General features: G+C 39.0%; 1 protein-coding gene across 1 annotated transcript in view; it reads right to left on the minus strand.

The window, feature by feature from the left end:
* Positions 1 to 21,748, minus strand: part of LOC126295019 (protein shuttle craft-like) — a 223,599-nt gene that overhangs the window by 9,892 nt on the left and 191,959 nt on the right. The window contains exons 18-19 of the mRNA XM_049987271.1: positions 17,203 to 17,355; positions 645 to 754 (exon numbers count right to left, since the gene is read on the minus strand). Of these exons, the coding sequence (XP_049843228.1) occupies positions 645 to 754; positions 17,203 to 17,355 (263 nt within the window). The remainder of the gene's footprint in view (positions 1 to 644; positions 755 to 17,202; positions 17,356 to 21,748) is intronic.

Raw genomic sequence — 21,748 nt, forward strand, 5'->3', positions numbered from 1 at the left:
GGTAGGACGTCAAGGAGCAGGAGAGACATCACAGGACATTTTAATTTCCACTGTCTATACTTTTACGAATAAATTCATGAAACTTTGTCAGCTTGACCACGAAGGATTCAGGATTCATAATCATGGCAGTGGAAGTTAAAAATTTTTATTTCATGTGGAAGTTCATCATTTTTTCACTTCTATTGGCTGCATTTGTTGCTATAGACACACGTTTCTTCATAAGTAAGAGAGATTCTTTGATGAATTTTGCGCAGCATACAAACAATACTTACAGGTGTATGAAACTCTAGAAATTATTTATTTTATGAAATGTACTGTTACATTTTAAACTTATGTTTAGAAAAAACTCAAATATTATACTTAATTATCTTAATTTCTACCACAGTTTTTAGTTTATTTGTAAAATTCTAGTGTTTCATACACCTGTAAGTATGGTTTGTATGCTGTGCAAAATTAATCAAAGAATCTCTCTTACTAATGAAGAAAAGTGTACCTATAGCAACAAATGCAGCCAATGGTAAGTGAAAAAAAGGTAATATATATATTCTTACATTTTTGAACTGCCACCACTATAAGTGTAAATCCTGAATCCTTTCTGGTCATTCTGAGAATGCCCTGCAGCGGGCTGCGAGACGCAGACTCACCTGGCAGCAGGCTGGGCACGGCCGGTCGAGGAGATGACGGGCTTGGGGATCTTGCGCTGGCCGCTCTCCCGCTGTATCACCTCCAGCAGGCTCATGCTGGGCAGCCACGCCTGTAGGTGGGACGGAGACAGACAGAGGGTCAGAGGCTGGCAGTAGCAAAGTGCAATCTTGTTACAAGTACCGTATGTATTCGAATCTAAGCCGCATCTGAAACATGAGACTCTAAATTCAAGGGGAGAGAAAAGTTTTAGACCGCACCTCCAAATCGAAACAAAGTTGGTCCATTGTAATATGAGACACAATTTAGGTCGAATGAATGACGATACAGCTACAGTAGTTTGGTTCGAGTCGTAAGCTTAGCAGTTAAGCTTTACCAGGTAGACATTGCTATGTGTCAAGTGCTCCATCTGTATTTATACGGGTACGCTTCCATTTTAACGTGCTTTGTCTGGTTTGAATCGATTGCTTATTTTGCTTTGATCTGATAAGTGCCCTCCTCTTTGTTATAGGTGTATACGTCACTCTAAGCTGAAACTGCATTATTGTAATGTGTCATGCACTGTTTGTCGCATTCTGATAACGAGTGTTTATGACCTGTCGCTGCTCACAGCACGGATCGCTTTTGTGCACGCTACCATAGCTTACAATATAAAAGAGAGGAATTGTCTCATAAGCAAAACAATGGCAAGAGACTGCTATTTGTTGTTACTTACGCTGCAGCTTTCTTTGATAATGATCAACAAGAACCAAATAATAGACTGTGTATGATAGAAGATGTTCTGAACGAGAGTTTAGCGAAAAATTTTATCCGTTTAAAAATCTTTGCACGCACCTCATTAGTACATTGAATTCTGCACAGAAATTAGAGTCATCTTATATTTAACAATCTAGTTAGTTGCCTTGCTTCATTTCTGACTGTATCACTAGAATAATACGAATATAAACATGACATGATATGATATATGTATATACGGTACTCAAATCTAAGCTGCACTTTTTTTCCAGTTTTTGCAATCCAAAAAACCACCTGCGGCTTAGAATTGAGTGCAAAGCAAGCAGAAGTTCTGAAAAATGTTGATAGGTGCTGCCACAACTAACTTCTGCCATCGAATATATGTAGCGCTACACAGGCATGCTTTGCAGGCACAAAGATAAATACTGGTGCCAAAACCTCTGCATCATACATTATCCAACAAAGTAAATATCAATTCCGTACTGTCCATCTTTGAATGTAGCAGCATTTCTATGTACTACGAAAATCTGACAGGCAAGACTGTTTGGGATGTTTGTCAATATGGCCAACTCTACGTACTGAAGTTTTTCCTGCCTGTGAGAAGAGATGGTTCCTTATGGGAACTTTTATGAATTGTGAATCACATGCAGTATTCTCTTCACCATAAGAATAATACGAATATAAACATTTTGCTGTGTATTCTTTCCTGTTTGCTGCTGATTCATTTAAATCCTGTCTGCCTAATAAACTACGGAACTAGAGTGAGACAACAGCAAACGCGGAACAATATACGTATCGTGTCATGTTTATATTCGTATTATTCTTATGCCTAATAGTGATACAGTCAGAAATGAAGCATGGCAATTGACTAGATTTTTAAATCTAAGATGACTAATTTCAGTGCAGAATGTAATGTGCTAAAGAGGTGTCTGCAAAGATTTTCAAACGGAGAAAAAGTTTCATCAAACTCTCGTTCAGAACATCATATATCATACACAGTCTATTATTTGGTTCTTGTTGATCATTATCAAAGAAAGCAGCAGTGTAAGTAACAACAAATAGTAGTATCTTGCCAAACCAAACTACTGTAGCTGTATCGTCATTCATTCAACCTAAATTGTCTCTCATATTACAATGGACCAACTTTGTTTCAATTTGGAGGTGCGGCCTAAAACTTTTCTCTCCCCTTGAATTTCGAGTCTCATTATTCTGGTGCGGCTTAGATTCGAGTAAATACAGTATTTCCCAACCGACAAGGACAGGTTGACTTTTTGAAAATATCTATATGGTCATGTAGGTTAGTGTCTCGGGTATCACACACTGCAGCCATTCACCCGACTGGGTCCTCATTTGCGAGTAACTGATGAAAAAAATAATTTTGGAATTTTGTGTGACACTCAATACGTTAAAAAAGTTACATTATATAGTGTGGTATAATGGATAGGAAAACAGCTTCCCATGCAGGAGGTTGTGGATTCAAATCTTGTCAAGTGTATTAAATTTATTTTTATTTTTAAAATTTATTGAAATTACTTCAATTATTATTTTTATTCAATTAACTGGTTTAAATATAATTTTTTATTTCTGTTCCTTTGTCACAACATTTTAACCACCATATGAACTTTCTCGTATTTTCTTTATAACATTCTTTTTCCTATCAGAATTTCTGCGAATATCAATTTCATTATATTTATCTATTATAACGTTCCATTACTTGAAAATTCTGATCTATTGGTTACAAAACAAAAGACAAAATATTTGTATTTGTGCAACAGTGAGAAACGTGCTTTTGTTACCAGATGTGCAATTTTTTTTTTTTTTTTTTTTTTTTTTTTTTTTTTTTGCGCAGTGCTAGTCATACAAACATTTAAATGCTCTATCTATTGCACTATAATCCAGATGAAAATCAGAATGAAAGATGGATCTATAAGTAAAACAAAATTCAAGCAAAATGAGAAATAGATATAATGAATCAGTAGTGCGAAAAACAAAAAAAATTAAAACAGAAAATTAATTAAAAACAGGTGAACAAAGATTTCAAGTGGAGAAAGAATGAAAGAAAGAAAAATGACAGCAAATGAAAAAGCTGACATTATGATTAAAATTATGAGCCAAAGGAATGGAACTGAAAAATTGCATTTCAACCAATAATCTGTATAAAAATAATGATCAAAGTCATGTGATACAAATTTTAAATACAAAAAGTGCACGTGACAAGATTCAAACCCACAACCTCTTGCATGTGATGTTTCTAAGCTATCCATTATACCATGCAACATTTTTAATGCTGTTTAGTGTCACACAAATTCTATTATTATTATTATTATTATTATTATTATTATTATTATTATTATTTCTTTCTTATCTCAGACATTATGTCTGGTCAAAAGTAGAAAGTGACGCGGACCTTGATCAAGCGTGACTTCCTTTTAACTATACGGTATATGTTATATTGCATTTAGGAACTTTCGGGTAATTGAACATGTATCAATAATTACGGATTTCTGTAGTTGTATATATAAGTTTGGATGTAGCTGTATTGCATCGATGTACTGGTGGATATTGTGTGGTATGACTCCTGTAGTTGATAGTATAATTGGTATAATGTCAACTTTATCTTGATGCCACATATCCTTGACTACCTCAGCCAGTTGGATGTATTTTTCAATTTTTTTTCCTGTTTTATTATTATTATTAATTATTAATCATCAATTACTCAGAAACTAGGGCCCACCACGTCGAATGGCTGCAGTGTATGATACCTGGGATCTCAACCTACATCATCATATAGACAGTTTCAAAAAGAGAATCTAAATCTACTTATCAAAGGGGTGAGGCTGGGGGTTGAAAAGAAGTGTATTGCATGGCACACAAATCCATATTTTATTCATCCAGTATTTGAGAATGACAGCACTTGACTTCCACCAACCTTTGCACATAATTTAAAAACCTTTATGAAACTGTTTCTTGCTGACAGTCCCCACAAAATGATGAAAGGAAAAAACTTTATAGCCTGCTACATTTTTGCTGTTCTTTTAGTGAGACTGTCACTTGTAGCATGATGATTTAATTTATAACTTCTTTACAGCTAACTCTGTTGACAACACATTTTGCAGACGGTACCTACATATACCATTGGATGTACTTGCAAAACAATTCCATTGTATGACACACACTTCAGCTCTCCTTGTGAGCTACACTTGATCTGGGTTATAAATTTATACTGGGTTAGCATAAAGTCCTTGTCTGAGTACAATAAATTATTTCTTAGGAACTATGCTAAACACTACTATGGGGTTTATTGAAAATCATAGCTTAACTCTTAGTTTCGTACAGATACACATCCACATGTGCTCCATTTGTTGCACAATGTGATATTCACTGTCTCTCCGTGTCTTTCCCGACGGACGATACAACAGTCCAAATAAACACATTACTTACATTGTTAATTTGGTTTCATTTTACGAACTACACTAATCATGAATTAATCATATGTTGTTATGTTAGCCAATAGCATATCAAGCTGAAAGTATAATAAACAGGTTTCAAACATAATTACAGTATATTTGGTATCTCTTTTGTTACCCAATTGTTCTTAAATAAAAAGCCCTAATTGCAGTTAAACAAATTGATAATACATGTTCCTACCACTGGATGGAAGAAATAGTAGCAAGTACTTTGACATGAAATTATTGAAAATTGCACTTACAGAGCTCAAAAGGTGAAACTACTTATATAAGTCCTAAATACGCACACACACCATAGGCTGATTTTGCTAAATAGGGACAAACTGCAGGAAATTATGACTGAAAGGATAATGGGCAAAAACGTTTGCAGAGCATTAGGCTAGAAATATGTTCCCAGGGTATGTGGTGACAAAATATCTTTCAGGGTACGTGGTGACAAAATATCTTCAGGAGTGATCCTGATATCAGCACCACGGTGATGGCCCGCCAGCATTGGGAAAGCCAGACGACCGTGTGAAACATTCTCCACAACAACTGCCACTATCCATTCTCACAATACGTGCAGGCCTTATTACCTAAAGACTTCTGTTCAGAATGACTGTTTTGTCACTGGTCTGTCCCACTGGCCAAAACCTTGCTGGGATTTCTGTCAACTGTCCCACTCACGGGTGAGGCTACCTTTTCAAGAGGAAGTATTGTTAACCTTCGCAACACACACCCCTGGGCTATGGAGAATCCCCAAAGTATGGTGACAGTGAAATGCCAACACTAGTTTGGCTCCAGTGTGTGGGTAGGGATTACTGCCGACTGCCTCTCACATGTGGAGCTTAAACACTGGTACCGACAGGACATTCCCACTTGCTTGGCATGTTCTCACTGAAATTTACATGTGAAAGATTTTTTTTATCTCCACCTTCAAGTAGAATGCATTTCCAGCCAGATGTCTATACGAATGCACCCTGCACCGTAACTTACATACCTGGGCAGTTTTTATGAAAAACTCTTTAACTGTATTTATTACAATCTTCTATCAGTCCTCTCCCCCTTTAACCTCTCTCTGTCTATCCCCCGTTCTCCCTTTCCCTCTAAATGTAATTACTCCCACCGCAATAGGATGCCGGTGTTCTAATCACCACAGTATTTCTTTCCAAATCATAAATAATGTGTGTACCAAATTTGGTTCAAATTATTCCAGGTGCTTAGCATGAGCTTTTCACCCATAGCTTTGTCTTTGTGTGCCCAAGTCAAATGTATTTCACATGTATTTGTATATACATTTCATCTGTATCTCTAACAAATTTCGTCCTGCAGTTTCATATTCAGTCATCTCAAATTTTATGACATCACATCTGCTGAAGTGAGTGTCATACAATGGAATTGTTTTGCAAGTACATCCAATGGTATATGTAGCTACTGTCTGCAAAATGTGTTGTCAACAGAGTTAGCTGTAAAGAAGTTATAAATTAAATCATCATGCTACAAGTGGCAGTCTCACTAAAAGAACAGCAAAAATGTAGCAGGCTATAAAGTTTTTTCCTTCATCATTTTGTGGGGACTGTCAGAAAAAGTTTCATAAAGGTTTGAAATTATGTGCAAAGGTTGTTGGAAGTCAAGTGCTGTCATTCTCAAACACTGGATGAATAAAATATGGATTTGTGTGTCATGCAATACACTTCTTTTCCACCCCCACCCTCACCCCTTTGATAAGTAGATATCTATATAAGGTAGCCTACCTGTCAATTCAAGGTATATGTTATGTCCTTTCCAAATTGCATCAAAATCCATCCAGACATTTAGGCATTCCAATTTCTTCAAAATCCATCCAGTCATTTCAGCGTGAAGAAGTAAAGCACGCGCGCACACAAACAATCAATCAATCAATCAATCAATCACACTCACTCACTCTCTCTCTCTCTCTCTCTCTCTCTCTCTCTCTCTCTCTCACACACACACATACACACACACACACACACACACACACACACAAACCACGTACACCTGCTTTGCCATTAATCTTATTTTAACATGCCCTTCAATTATTGTCTTATGGTAAACAGAGATTCAGTTTATTGCAGCCATTATGATTACTTGCACAGAAATATTAAATTTACTGGACAGGATTCACATAACAAAGTCAGTAGTTTGTTTCTCCACACAAGCTGCCACATAGCTAGCACTCAAAAATTGATTCAAATGGTTCTGAGCACTATGGGACTTAACATCCGAGGTCATCAGTCCCCCTACGACTTAGAACTACTTAAACCTAACTAACCTAAGGACATCACACACATCCCTGTCCGAGGCAGGATTCGAACCTGGGATCGTAACGGTCGCGCGGTTCCAGACTGAAACACCTAGAACCGCTTTGCCACACCAAGCTAGCACTCAAGGTGATAAATTAAAGTGTCACAGAGCTGGTACCCAGCATCATACTATACATGTAAATGTAAATGTGTAAATCATACTATAAATGAAAACGTGTGAATTCTGCAAACTCATCTGATGCTGTGATTGACATGTCTTGAAAACTGCTTTATGGAGATAAACAAGTAATTCCTACTTAACTGGTTACAGTTATCTGTTTTTACATTCAATAAGCACATGGTCACAGTCTACAATATCCATTGTACAGCTTCAGAAATGGGGAGAAACTTAAATGTGGACGGCCAGACGGAGAATTGAACCAAAGGGTTCCCTGAAGGTTCTGATACAGAGAAGGCTATTTATATGTCATGTACAGTGAGAATGTACTTAATTCAATAGATAACAAATTAGAGGCTACTGGCTTTCTCTGAGACCTGTCAGAAGCCTTTGACTGCATGAATTACAGCATTCTCTTAAGTAAATTAGAGTATTATGTTGTAACTGGCAGCACTGCAAAATGGTTCGAGTCTTCCTTAACTAACAGAAAATAAAGGATGCCATTGCAAAATACCTGTGTAGTAAGTAATCAGTCTTCATCTGATAGGAAATTAATTACAAGTGGTGTTCCTCAAGGTTCCATCTTGGGTACATTGATTTTTCTTGTGTACATTCATGATCACTCATCTATTACACTGCCAGGTGCTAAGCTTCTTTTGTTTGCAGATGATACAAACATTGCAATAAACAGTATTCAAGTACAGATTTAGGAATGGCTGTTAATCAAATTTCAGCTGACATCAATAAATGGTTTAAAGCTAATTCACTGTCAGTAAACTCTGAAAAGGCCAACTAAATGCAGTTCAGAACCTGTAGGTGGTTTCCTTCCGTCACATGTGTAAGATATGAAGACATGCATGTATAAGAGGTTGACAGTGTTAAATTTCAGGGATTACTACTTGATAATAAATTCAGTTGGGAAGGGCACACCACAGAATTGCTGAATTGCCTGGACAAGTCTGTACTTGCAATGTGAAAGATGTCAGCTGTAGAAGGTATAAGTCTAAAAAATATTGCATGTTTTTGGTCTATTATGTCATATGGGATCATATTTTTGGGTAACCTGTCAAACCGAGCATAAGTGAGTGCAAAAGCACATAATAGACTCATTTGTGGTGTAAAATCAAGATCATCATGTAAAAACCAGTTCAAGGAATTGGGTATTCTAAACAGTGCTTCCCAATATATTTATTCCTTAATTAAATTAGTTGCACATAATATGTCTTTATTTCCAATCAATAGCTCAATACACAGTATCAACACTAGGAATAAGAACAATTTACATGACAAAAATCACTTACCTTGATCCAAGAAGGGGTCCAGTATTCAATAAATAGCCAGCAACTATTAAAAACTCAGTTTCAGATAAAGCACAGTTTAAACAAAGTTTGAAAGACTTTTTGGTAGGTAACGCCTTCTACTCCACAGATGAATATCTTAACAATCACCTGACAAATGATAAGGGGAGTTTCCAGAACGAGATTTTCACTCTGCCGCGGACTGTGCGCTGATATGAAACTTCCTGTCAGATTAAAACTGTGTGCCCAACCGAGACTCGAACTCGGGACCTTTGCATTTCGCGGGCAAGTGCTCTACCAACTGAGCTACCGAAGCACGACTCACGCCCGGTCCTCACAGCTTTACTTCTGCGGAGAGCTTCTGTAAAGTTTGGAAGGTAGGAGACGAGGTACTGGCAGAAGTAAAGCTGTGAGGACAGGGCGTGAGTCGTGTTTGGGTAGCTCAGTTGGTAGAGCACTTGCCCGCGAAAGGCAAAGGTCCAGAGCTCGAGTCTCGGTTGGGCACACAGTTTTAATCTGCCAGGAAGTTTTGATAAGGAGAGTGTGTATTATATTCAGATGTTTTATGTTTTTTATGTCATATTTTCCGACATGTTCCGTGTCCATGAGAATCATCTCACTTTGGGTTTCTAGAATGAAAACTGAGTCTAATCTACTGTAATCCAAGTACAGCTTCTTACTGTGGAGCCATCTGCGAGGCGACAGCTACAGCTTTGAGTAATTAATTAAACGCCAGAGCGAACAAAGCTACGCAATGTCAAAGGGCCGGCTGTGATACAGGGGTAATTGTGAAAAACCTGAGGATCAGAGTGGCTGAGAAAGAACAGAAGCAGTGAAAGAAACAAAGGCATATAACAATAGGACTCACAAACAGAATACGGAACTGCACAGAACAGAGAACAAAAGTTGGAAGATGAAATAGATGCAAAAATATAGACAAAGGAACACAACTGACATTAATGGAGCAGCACTCAAGAATGAAAGAAAGAAATGTAATGTAAATCTTAACACGGCAATTAACAGGCAGCTTCAAGTAATTAGAAATGCCGTATCAAACTATCACACACAGGACAGACAGACAAATCATTCTCTATACATTCGGTCAAAAATTTCCTGCGATTCCACTAAAAAGGTTACTACAAATGCATAGATGGTTCCTTTGAAACAAAAATGGCCATAACAACAATAATTAACCTCACTACTGCCTGCGAGTCGTAGATACTGTCAATTGCAATTTTGTCATTTGGGTCCCCTTATAGTGTCTCTTTCTGACGGGGATTTTATTTACTTTATATACAACAAGTAGTCAAAGTATTAACCCTCGAGTGGGATTGCTGTTTTTTTACAACACGAGCGGATGCACCACATATTTTGTACATATCTCAAAAACAGCTATCTGTATGTTACTGAAGAGAACATGTATGAGCAATAACAGTTTCATCTTAGTTCCATTCAACAATGATAACATAAACTTGCATTACACAAGCTAAATCAGTGTTTAATGGAACAATAATAAAATAAATTTTCATTATATCAGTCTATTCCTATGTAGAAGTTTGCCTCACAGTAATGACCCATTAAGAGCGTCAAACAGCGCAGCTGCTTCACATCCCAGCCAACTCTTTAATTGTTTGCTAATTATCTCGAAGACAACTGCCTCATTGTGCATTTACATTGCTAGCTCAGAATCTGGGGTATTTTCATTTTCATGCATTGATTGTATAGTTTTTCTCATATTGCTCGCCATTTATTTTATATTACTGCTGCGCTTTGAACGTATGACAAAACAACTTATCACACTGTTATCTGAAGCAATAATGAAGGGATAGATCCAGGCTCACAATTTTAAAACAATGGAATGGTATAAGACAATGGTATTTGTAGATGGCGCACTTTATACACAGCCATGTCCATTTGAAGGTTTATCACTCCCCCCTCCTGCTCCAAAAATACAGTTACCTAATTCATATTTTAATTGGATAGATAGAAAATCTACTCACCAAGCAGTGGCAGAACACACACATAAGACAGTTGTGATAGGCAAGCTTTTGGCGCCAGTGGCTCCTCCTTCAGGTAGAAGGGTTCAAGGGGAAGGAAGAAGGGTGAAGAGGAGGCCATTGGCTCCAAAAGCTTGCCAATTGTTGTTGTTGTCTTCAGTCCTGAGACTGGTTTGATGCAGCTCTCCATGCTACTCTATCCTGTGCAAGCTGCTTCATCTCCCAGTACCTACTGCAACCTACATCCTTCTGAATCTGCTTAGTGTACTCATCTCTCGGTCTCCCTCTACGATTTTTACCCTCCACGCTGCCCTCCAATGCTAAATTTGTGATCCCTTGGTGCCTCAAAACATGTCCTACCAACCGATCCCTTCTTCTAGTCAAGTTGTGCCACAAACTTCTCTTCTCCCCAATCCTATTCAATACCTCCTCATTAGTTACGTGATCTATCCACCTTATCTTCAGTATTCTTCTGTAGCACCACATTTCGAAAGCTTCTATTCTCTTCTTGTCCAGACTAGTTATCGTCCATGTTTCACTTCCATACATGGCTACACTCCAAACAAATACTTTCAGAAACGACTTCCTGATACATAAATCTATATTCGATGTTAACAAATTTCTCTTCTTCAGAAACGCTTTCCTTGCCATTGCCAGTCTACATTTTATATCCTCTCTACTTCGACCATCATCAGTTATTTTACTTCCTAAATAGCAAAACTCCTTTACTACTTTAAGTGTGTCATTTCCTAATCTAATTCCCTCAGCATCACCCGATTTAATTTGACTACATTCCATTATCCTCGTTTTGCTTTTGTTAATGTTCATCTTATATCCTCCTTTCAAGACACTGTCCATTCCGTTCAACTGCTCTTCCAAGTCCTTTGCCGTCTCTGACAGAATTACAATGTCATCGGCGAACCTCAAAGTTTTTACTTCGTCTCCATGAATTTTAATACCTACTCCAAATTTTTCTTTTGTTTCCTTTACTGCTTGCTCAATATACAGATTGAATAACATCGGGGAGAGGCTACAACCCTGTCTCACTCCTTTCCCAACCACTGCTTCCCTTTCATGCCCCTCGACTCGTATTACTGCCATCTGGTTTCTGTACAAATTATAAATAGCCTTTCGCTCCCTGTATTTTACCCCTGCCACCTTTAGAATTTGAAAAAGAGTATTCCAGTCAACATTGTCAAAAGCTTTCTCTAAGTCTACAAATGCTAGAAACGTAGGTTTGCCTTTTCTTAATCTTTCTTCTTAGATAAGTCGTAAGGTCAGTATTGCCTCACGTGTTCCAACATTTCGACGGAATCCAAACTGATCCTCCCCGAGGTCTGCATCTACCAGTTTTTCCATTCGTCTGTAAAGAATTCGCGTTAGTATTTTGCAGCCGTGGCTTATTAAACTGATAGTTCGGTAATTTTCACATCTGTCAGCACCTGCTTTCTTTGGGATTGGAATTATTATATTCTTCTTGAAGTCTGAGGGTATTTCGCCTGTCTCATACATCTTGCTCACCAGCTGGTAGAGTTTTGTCATGACTGGCTCTCCCAAGGCCGTCAGTAGTTCTAATGGAATGTTGTCTACTCCGGGGGACTTGTTTCGACTCAGGTCTTTCAGTGCTCTGTCAAACTCTTCACGCAGTATCGTATCTCCCATTTCGTCTTCATCTACATCCTCTTCTATTTCCATAATATTGTCCTCAAGTACATCGCCCTTGTATAAACCTTCTATATACTCCTTCCACCTTTCTGCCTTCCCTTCTTTGCTTAGAACTGGGCTGCCATCTGAGCTCTTGATATTCATACACGTGGTTCTCTTCTCTCCAAAGGTCTCTTTAATTTTCCTGTAGGCAGTATCTATCTTACCCCTAGTGAGATAAGCTTCTACATCCTTACATTTGTCCTCTAGCCATCCCTGTTTAGCCATTTTGCACTTCCTGTCGATCTCATTTTTGAGACGTTTGTATTCCTTTTTGCCTGCTTCATTTACTGCATTTTTATATTTTCTCCTTTCATCAATTAAATTCAATATTTCTTCTGTTACCCAAGGATTTCTAGCAGCCCTCGTCTTTGTACCTACTTTATCCTCTGCTGCCTTCACTACTACATCCCTCAGAGCTACCCATTCTTCTTCTACTGTATTTCTTTCCCCTATTCCTGTCAATTGTTCCCTTATGCTCTCTCTGAAACTCTGTACAACCTCTGGTTCTTTCAGTTTATCCAGGTCCCATCTCCTTAATTTCCCACCTTTTTGCAGTTTCTTCAGTTTTAATCTACAGGTCATAACCAATAGATTGTGGTCAGAGTCCACATCTGCCCCTGGAAATGTCTTACAACTTAAAACCTGGTTCCTAAATCTCTGTCTTACCATTATATAATCTATATGATACCTTTTAGTATCTCTAGGGTTCTTCCACGTATACAACCTTCTTTCATGATTCTTAAACCAAGTGTTAGCTATGATTAAGTTGTGCTCTGTGCAAAATTCTACTAGGCGGCTTCCTCTTTCATTTCTTAGTCCCAATCCACATTCACCTACTATGTTTCCTTCTCTCCCTTTTCCTACACTCGAATTCCAGTCACCCATTACTATTAAATTTTCGTCTCCCTTCACTATCTGAATAATTTCTTTTATTTCATCGTACATTTCTTCAATTTCTTCATTATCTGCAGAGCTAGTTGGCATATAAACTTGTACTACTGTAGTAGGTGTGGGCTTCGTATCTATCTTGGCCACAATAATGCGTTCACTATGCTGTTTGTAGTAGCTTACCCGCATTCCTATTTTCCTATTCATTATTAAACCTACTCCTGCATTACCCCTATTTGATTTTGTGTTTATAACCCTGTAGTCACCTGACCAGAAGTCTTGTTCCTCCTGCCAGCAAACTTCACTAATTCCCATTATATCTAACTTTAACCTATCCATTTCCCTTTTTAAATTTTCTAACCTACCTGCCCGATTAAGGGATCTGACATTCCACGCTCCGATCCGTAGAACGCCAGTTTTCTTTCTCCTGATAACGACATCCTCCTGAGTAGTCCCCGCCCGGAGATCCGAATGGGGGACTATTTTACCTCCGGAATATTTTACCCAAGAGGATGCCATCATCATTTAATGATACAGTAAAGCTGCATGTCCTCGGGAAAAATTACGGCTGTAGTTTCCCCTTGCTTTCAGCCGTTCGCAGTACCAGCACAGCAAGGCCGTTTTGGTTAATGTTGCAAGGCCAGATCAGTCAATCATCCAGACTGTTGCCCCTGCAACTACTGAAAAGGCTGCTGCCCCTCTTCAGGAACCACACGTTTGTCTGGCCTCTCAACAGATACCCCTCCGTTGTGGTTGCACCTACGGTACGGCCATCTGTATCGCTGAGGCACGCAAGCCTCCCCACCAACGGCAAGGTCCATGGTCTTTTATGTGTGCGTTTTGCCGCCGCTTGGTGAGTAGCTTTTTGATATATCCAATTAAATTATTTTGTCACAAATATTTTGTCTGCTTTCGCGAACATATTCCCAATCCTGCTATACAACGAAGTTCCGGAGCCACGATACTGTATCACAGTGCTAGATGAGCCAAAATAAAATGATTCAAGCATCGATAAAGTGGAATATCGTGAAGTTATTCTTTTTTTAATTTCAAGTGATCAATCCTGCAAGAGTCCGATGCAGAGTTGGGGGAGGTGTTCAGCAAAAATTTACTCCTGTACAACACAGTGGTCAGGTGGCATAGATGCTTCCAGTGTTGTTGAACAAGTCTGAAGGACGATACATGAAATAGGAGACTACCCCTCTCTGAAAAAAAATCAGGAATCGCAAGAGAAGTGGAGGCCTTCATGCTCAAAGACCAGCATGTTGCATTCGTGGCGATAGTAGAAAAAGTGAAAAGCACCAGTTTTGACCATCTTAAACAATGCTGAATGGTAATAATTACACTTTCGCTACTTGACAGGTGCCCCATGAAAAACGAGTGATTGTAGGACAATATAACTTTTTGGAAACTTTCGCAAGGACACACAGAAGAGGAATAATGAATAAACCATCGAGAGAAGCACATTTTAATTTAACCAATGGAAAATCCAGGATGGAATGTACATTATGAAAAGGAAAGTTGCTACTCACCATACAGCGGAGATGCTGAGTCACAGATAGGCACAACAATAAGACTGTCACAAAGAAATAAAGCTTTTGGCCATTAAGGCCTTCAACAACAATAGACACACACACACACACACACACACACACACACACACACACACACGTATATTGCTTATGAAGGCCTTAATGGCCAAAAGATTTATTTATTTGTGACAGTCTTTCTTGTGCCTCTCTGCGACACATATTTTAATTTGTCACATGACGGGTAACAACTGTTAATCGTGTGCCGTGTTTATGTTCCAGGTTACAAACGTTGCTCAACGAGATGATCGTCTGCATTCATGACAGCTTGGAACTGCACCAAGGGCCTATTTCACAGTTGTTCAGAGCACTAATGCTGGACCACAGAATGTTCAGCTGTTGTGACACAGCTCGTGCACTGCTCAAAGGCCACACATTATGTCCAGCATTCTCTGCCACAGCAGGAGTAGCTTATTCAACAATTGGTGACAACTGACTGTCGGCCTCTCCCAGGATCAATTCGCAAATCGCCAGTTAATTCAAACTTCGAATTGTGTTCTTCATCAGTAGTGCAGAAACAGGATCTCTCCGTATTCCTCTAATGTGTCGATACTCGTGAACTGCATCTGTGCTACTGCTATTATTTTAATAATACAGCTTTATGAGAAAAGCCCAGCTCACATTGTTCAGGCCCATTTTGATTGTCTGGAAGTGTAATGCACACACATGCTCACGTTTCAACCCTACATCGCCTTACCAGTACTGGCGCCTAATTGCAAGTCGTGTTACTAAAATTACAGACAATTCAAACTGTGCAGCAGATACTTTGAACATCATTCCTATAAAGACTGGTAACTGTGCAGTGAATAGTTTTCCGTCTACGCTGGCTCAAATAGTTAAAGTTTCATTACAACCAAGCTTTACATGGAACGTGACTAAGGTCGTCACCTGCTGGGCTCCACAAATGCCCACAACCATTCAGAAAACCTGAAGAGCTGAGACAGAACCGGAAATGTTGTAGCTGCATCACATCAATCCACGTCACTTTTTTAACTGCATATTCATTGTGAAAAAATCCTAGGTGTATTACTAAAGTTCCAAAGCAAAGAGCACAGTGAGCAGTCGAAACACACAGATTCACCATCACTAAGAAAGACCAAAAGTGAATTATTTTTGAGAAAGGATTTTTGGGAGTTCTACAGTGTGATGCTAATACATTGTGTCTGTAAGAGGCAAACTGGAACATGAAAATAGTGCAGAAATCTCCTGGAGAGCTTATGTGAGGCTGTCAAGTCAAACCATTAGAGGAGCTGTAGCAGGGGGGGGGGGGGGGGGGGGGGGTGATTTCACTCGATGACAATGGCCCAGATTTTTCTGCTATAGAAGTCACTCATACATGCTGCTGCTTTTCATTATCAGATTTTGCCACAACCACCGTATATTTCCTGAAATAGCACACCTTAACTGAATCCTCAGATGAAGAAACCACTGTTCGGCATGCATTTCCATAATGAGCAAAACATGATTTTTGAGATGAAATCTTTTCTGAACAGGAAAAATGCAGATTAGTACAATTGAAGTCTGAACCGAGTAATTCAGTGTAGGGAAAAATAGGTCACGCTGAAGGGTGAATGTGTGGAGAAGGATGAACACCATCACTACATTTATTGGTCACAACCTCATTTTTTTTAAGGTGACAGTTGAAACTTTGCGAGTAGCTCTAGTAAAATGAATCACTGAAGGCCGATTATAAGTACAGGGTGTTTATAAATGAATATAGGGGTTTTAACGCTTTACAATATTTATTACATTAAACTTACAGTTATAAATGATATGTCAAATGAAAGAGCAACTCAAACAGTTTTACCAAGAACCTTATAAATGTTCAATGTGAGCACCATTTGTCACACGGCACACACAAAGTCTGTAGCTGAGCGCTGGATAGGCCGCAAGGGGTCCAATGACAGGGCTTGCTTTGCATGGCCTCCACGTTCACCCGACCTAACGCCATGCAATATTTTTTTCCTTTGGGGCTTCATCAAGGATCATGTGTACGTGTCTCCCTGAATTAAGAAACTGGACTGAAGCAGCTGTTTCTACAATCACTGAAGACACACTTATCAGCATTTGGGAAGAACTCTGCTATTGACTTCATGTGTGCCGTGTGACAAATGGTGCTCACATTGAACATTTATTAGGTTCTTGGTAAAACTATTTGAGCTGCTCTTTCGTTTGACATATCATTTGTAACTGTAAGTTTAACAGAATAACTATTATAAAGTGTTTAAACCCCGATATTCATTTATAAGTACCCTGTAGAATGGCACTGCTTGTACACTGAAAGTACTATGTTTAGGTGAAAATGTGGACATACTTCTGGCCACTAAAGATAACTCATTAAAATTAAGGCACAACATTTTCACAAAATAAACTGTGATTTTTCAACTGTATATAACCGTGTAAGCTGAAAGCAATTAGAACAACACTTCTGAATAGCTCTCCCACTCTGCAATCTTACCTTATCCCGGGACGCAGTGGCCACGATGTTCCTCTTGGGCTCCTGGTCATAGGCGACAGATTCGCAGCCGAAGTGCTCGCAGTACTCGTGTACGAAGTGGCGCTTCTCACGGTTCATCGGGTCGAACGAGTAACTGCGGCTCTTCTGTTTGGACTGCAAATGAAATGTGTGATTAATGTGGAAAGTAAAATGAGCACACAACTTCCTCACAGTTTAAAACTTTGTACCAGACAGAGTTGAATCTGTAACCCCAGTCATAAGAGGTACTGCACTTAGCAACTGAGCTAACGGGCCCACCTCGTGCCCCCACTCTCGGCTTTTTTTCTGCCAGTACTTCTGCTCCTACCTTCCAAATTCCACAGTGATTCTCCTACATACCTTTTGGCACCAGCACTCTTGAAAGAAAGGATACGATGGAGATATGGCTAGGCCCCGTGTACAATATGCTTGTTCGCCGATCTACTTACATGAGCTAGCTTGCCACAGAAGTGAGTGACCAGCCACTCACAGCGACTAATGGTGGAGGAAGATAAGGCGAGGAGAGGGAGTTATGAGAGAGAGAGGTACATCTGCATGACAATCTGTTGACAACAAGTCTATTCTGTGGCCACTAACATTTGTTCAACAGAGATGTATTGCTCCTTGTGGCAGATAATGCAATTCATGGGAATTTAATTTCTAAGACTGTTGCATTGATGAGAAGTGACAATGAAATGAAACTTACATTTATTTTAATTGATTAAGAGAAGAATATGAGGCAGCTAAGTACGAAACACAATATTTCTTATGACTGATGCAGTCTTATGATGAATGTCATTTTCTGACAAAGTTAAAAGTGACCTCAATTTGTATTCACAGGCAGTTCTATTGACACCTTAAACATAAAAACACTGGGTGTCAATGGATCAAGTGCTTTTCACTGAAGCATCAATGTCTGTTGCCACGCACCAAGCACTGCCAATTCTAATACAAACTGTTGCATCGAAATCTGATCATGAGCTTCTGCATGTAGATTTCATTCTCTTCACTGTGAAAAATAGTTGCTGGATGTCACACAGTTTTAATATCCCAGGAACTTTAAAAAATGGAACTGCACAGTGAAATATTTGTTCTTAAAATAGACATCATTTGTGTCGGATGCAGCTAGAAAACTTACTGATCTAAAACCAGCTTCAAAGGAGATACAATTTCGCTTTGTGTCTGAAGCCAATTTTGGTATGAGCTAATAACCGATCCTGGCTTCAGACAGGTGCCATTAACCACCTACGCAGGGACAACTTGTCTGGCATAGCAACGGAGTGTGCGCTGATATGAAACTTCCTTGGCAGTATCCTTTCTTTCAGGAGTGCTAGTTCTGTGAGGTTCACAGGAGAGCTTCTGTAAAGTTTGGAAGGTAGGAGACGAGATACTGGCAGAAGTAAAGCTGCGAGTACCGGGTGCGAGTCGTGCTTCAGTAGCTCAGTTGGTAGAGCACTTGCCCGCGAAAGGGAAAGGTCCCAAGTTCCGAGTCTCGGTCGGGCACACAGTTTTAATCTGCCAGGAAGTTTCATATCAGTGCACATTCCGCTGCAGAGTGAAAAATCTCATTCTGGAAAGGAAGAAGTGTTTGACAGGAAAGTTCTCAAACAGTATTAATATCATCTGTTACATATTTAATTGCGGTTTGGAGTGATGTCACGCCAATGACTAGAGCTGCCCAACTGCCGTGACACTTCGGAAAGAGCTCCAGCCGCTTGCTGGTCGCCTGACTCCAGCGTCAGTCCAGTATAAGCTACATGTTCTGTGTCATAAAAAAAAGACAGACACACACACACAAACACAAACAACCTGAAAGGTTCAGTCAACACACACCTATTCACTTGATGTGAAACAACAGATCATAGACATTGGTGTAAACAACTACTAGAGGTCACATACATAACGAGCATAAACTGTAGGCAAAAAAAATGCTGTACAACCAGCAAGAATCAAAGAGAAAGGTGTGCTCACAAGTTACATCAGGATAGTACTTTGTGAACAAAGTGGCTCACCTCAGATAGTCAGTCAAAGGGTTAAAGAACTGCCTATAATATGTTTTCAAATTGTTTGTGTCGGATCAGATATTTATACACCAGACGCTAACTCTCACACTATCTATAACTTTTCTGGTGTATAAATACCTCACCCGATACAAAAAAAATTTAGAATGTTTACTGTCTCCACTTACTTCCAACAACTCTATGGCATATTGATATTGGGCAGTAGGGTTACGCAATATTTCCATTTCGTCTATCAACCTCTTCCTATATGAATCACAGTATATGCGTGTATTAATTTTTTAATATCACGACAACACCTGATATGGATATAAGTGACAGGATGGACAATATTTAGTACTTTAGACTAAGGTTGTAGATACCGTGTTTACTCTAATCTTAGCCGAACTTTTTTTCCGGTTTTTGTAATCCATAAAACCACCTGCGGCTTAGAATCGAGTGCAAAGTACGTGGAAGTACTTAAAAATGTTTGTAGGTGCCGCCACAACTAACTTCTACCGTCTAATATATGTAGCGCTACACAGGCATGCTTCGCAGGCACAAAGATAAATACTGGCACCAAAACCTCTGCGTCAGTAAATAAATTAAAAAAAAAAAAAAAGGTGGAAGACGAGCTGTTTTTCCTCCGCTCTGAGTTTCGTCCACTGCATTTTCATACATTATCCATCGAAGTAAATACAAATTCAGTATTGTTCATCTTCTAATGTTGTGCAGCGTTTCAATGTACTACGAAAATCTGACAGGCAAGACTGTTGGAGATGTTCGGCAATATGGCCAACTCTACGTTCTGAATTTTTTCCTACCTGTGAGAAGAGATGGTTGCGAACAGGAACTTTCATGAATTGTGAATCACATGCAGTGTTCTCTTCACCATAAGAATAATACGAATATAAACATTTTGCCACGTATTCTTTCGTGTTTGCTGCTATCTCATTTAAATTCTATCTGCCTAATAAACTACGAAACTAGAGTGAGACAACAGCAAACGTGGAAGAATATACATATCATGTCACGTTTATATTTGTCTTATTCTTAGGCGTAATAGTGATACAGTCAGAAATGAAGCACGGCAATTGACTAGATTTTTAAATCTAAGATGACTAATTTCTGTGCAGAATGTAATGTACTAAAGAGGCGTCTGCAAAGATTTTCAAACGGAGAAAATTTTTCGCTAAACTCTCGTTCAGAACATCATCTATTATACGCAGTCTATTATTTGGTTCTTGTTGATCATTATCAAAGAAAGCTGCAATGTAAGTAATAACAACTCTTTCCATTGTTTCGCTAATGAGGCAATTCCTCTTTTTTTTTTTATTGTAAGCTGCGGAGCGCGCACAAAAGCAAGCCATGTCGCGAGCGACAACAGGTCGTAAACAATGATTATCAGAATGCAACAAACAATGCATGACACAGTACAATAATGTATTTTCAGCTTAGAGTGACGTAAAAGAACAAAGATAACGGCACTTATCAGATAAAGCAAAATAAGCAATCGATTCAAACCAGACGAAGCACGTGAAAAAGGAAGGGTATCCATATAAATACGGACGGAGCACCTGACACATAGCAATGGCTACCTGGTAAAGCGTAACTGCTAAGCTTACGTCTCGAGCCGAACTACTGTAGCTGTATCATCATTCATTCGACCTAAATTGTGTCTCATATTACAATGGACCAACTTTGTTTCGATTTGGAGGTGCAGCCAAAAACTTCTCTCTCCTCTTGAATTTCGAGTCTCAAATTTCAGGTGCGGCTTAGATTCGAGTAAATACGGTAGACATTGACACCAAAGTTAAGGGGCCGTTATTTGAAGTCCACATATTTTATATTATTAGTTTTGACTCGTATATGTTGAATGTTTGTGCCTGGCTCGCATCAGATCCGTATTATTTGAACTTGATCGAACGACTGTGTCCCCATCGAATTTCTTGGCCTCTGATACATTTCAGGCCAGTGAGTCTTTACACCTATTTGGTAACATTGGAGACGATGTTTAAGACTTACTTCTGATAACATTTACCTGTTAGTTGTTTGTACAACCTTACTACAATTAAGTTAAGGGGGGTGTTTACCACAGTGAGTATTCTGTTAGTTGGTACTTAGGATGGATGATACAGTTTACAGATACAGCGTTATAGGTGTCACCCTGTCAAGATTTACTGATATCGGTATGCATAAATAGGCAGTGACTTATATTTTAACTTGTTGGTCCAGGTCATCAGTGGTGTACCAGCAAAATCACTTATACCCTCATAGATATTGTTAGGTCGATGTTGCCATACATCTTCAAATGAGATACCTGCATACTATACTTAGATGCTATTTTGATGTTTGCCAATATAAGGCACATATGGTCACTACTAAATTTTTCCCCTCCTGTGGAGGTTGTCCACTGTTGCGATTTGCAAATGTGTTCAACGTCATTCTCTGACCCAGTTGGATTACTGCACTGTTCACCTGTCGTTGCACTCTTGAATTGCCTACTTAACCAATTTTTATACTTGATGTAA

The sequence above is a fragment of the Schistocerca gregaria genome, chromosome 11, assembly GCF_023897955.1.
Source record: "Schistocerca gregaria isolate iqSchGreg1 chromosome 11, iqSchGreg1.2, whole genome shotgun sequence".
Lineage (NCBI taxonomy): Eukaryota > Metazoa > Arthropoda > Insecta > Orthoptera > Acrididae > Schistocerca > Schistocerca gregaria.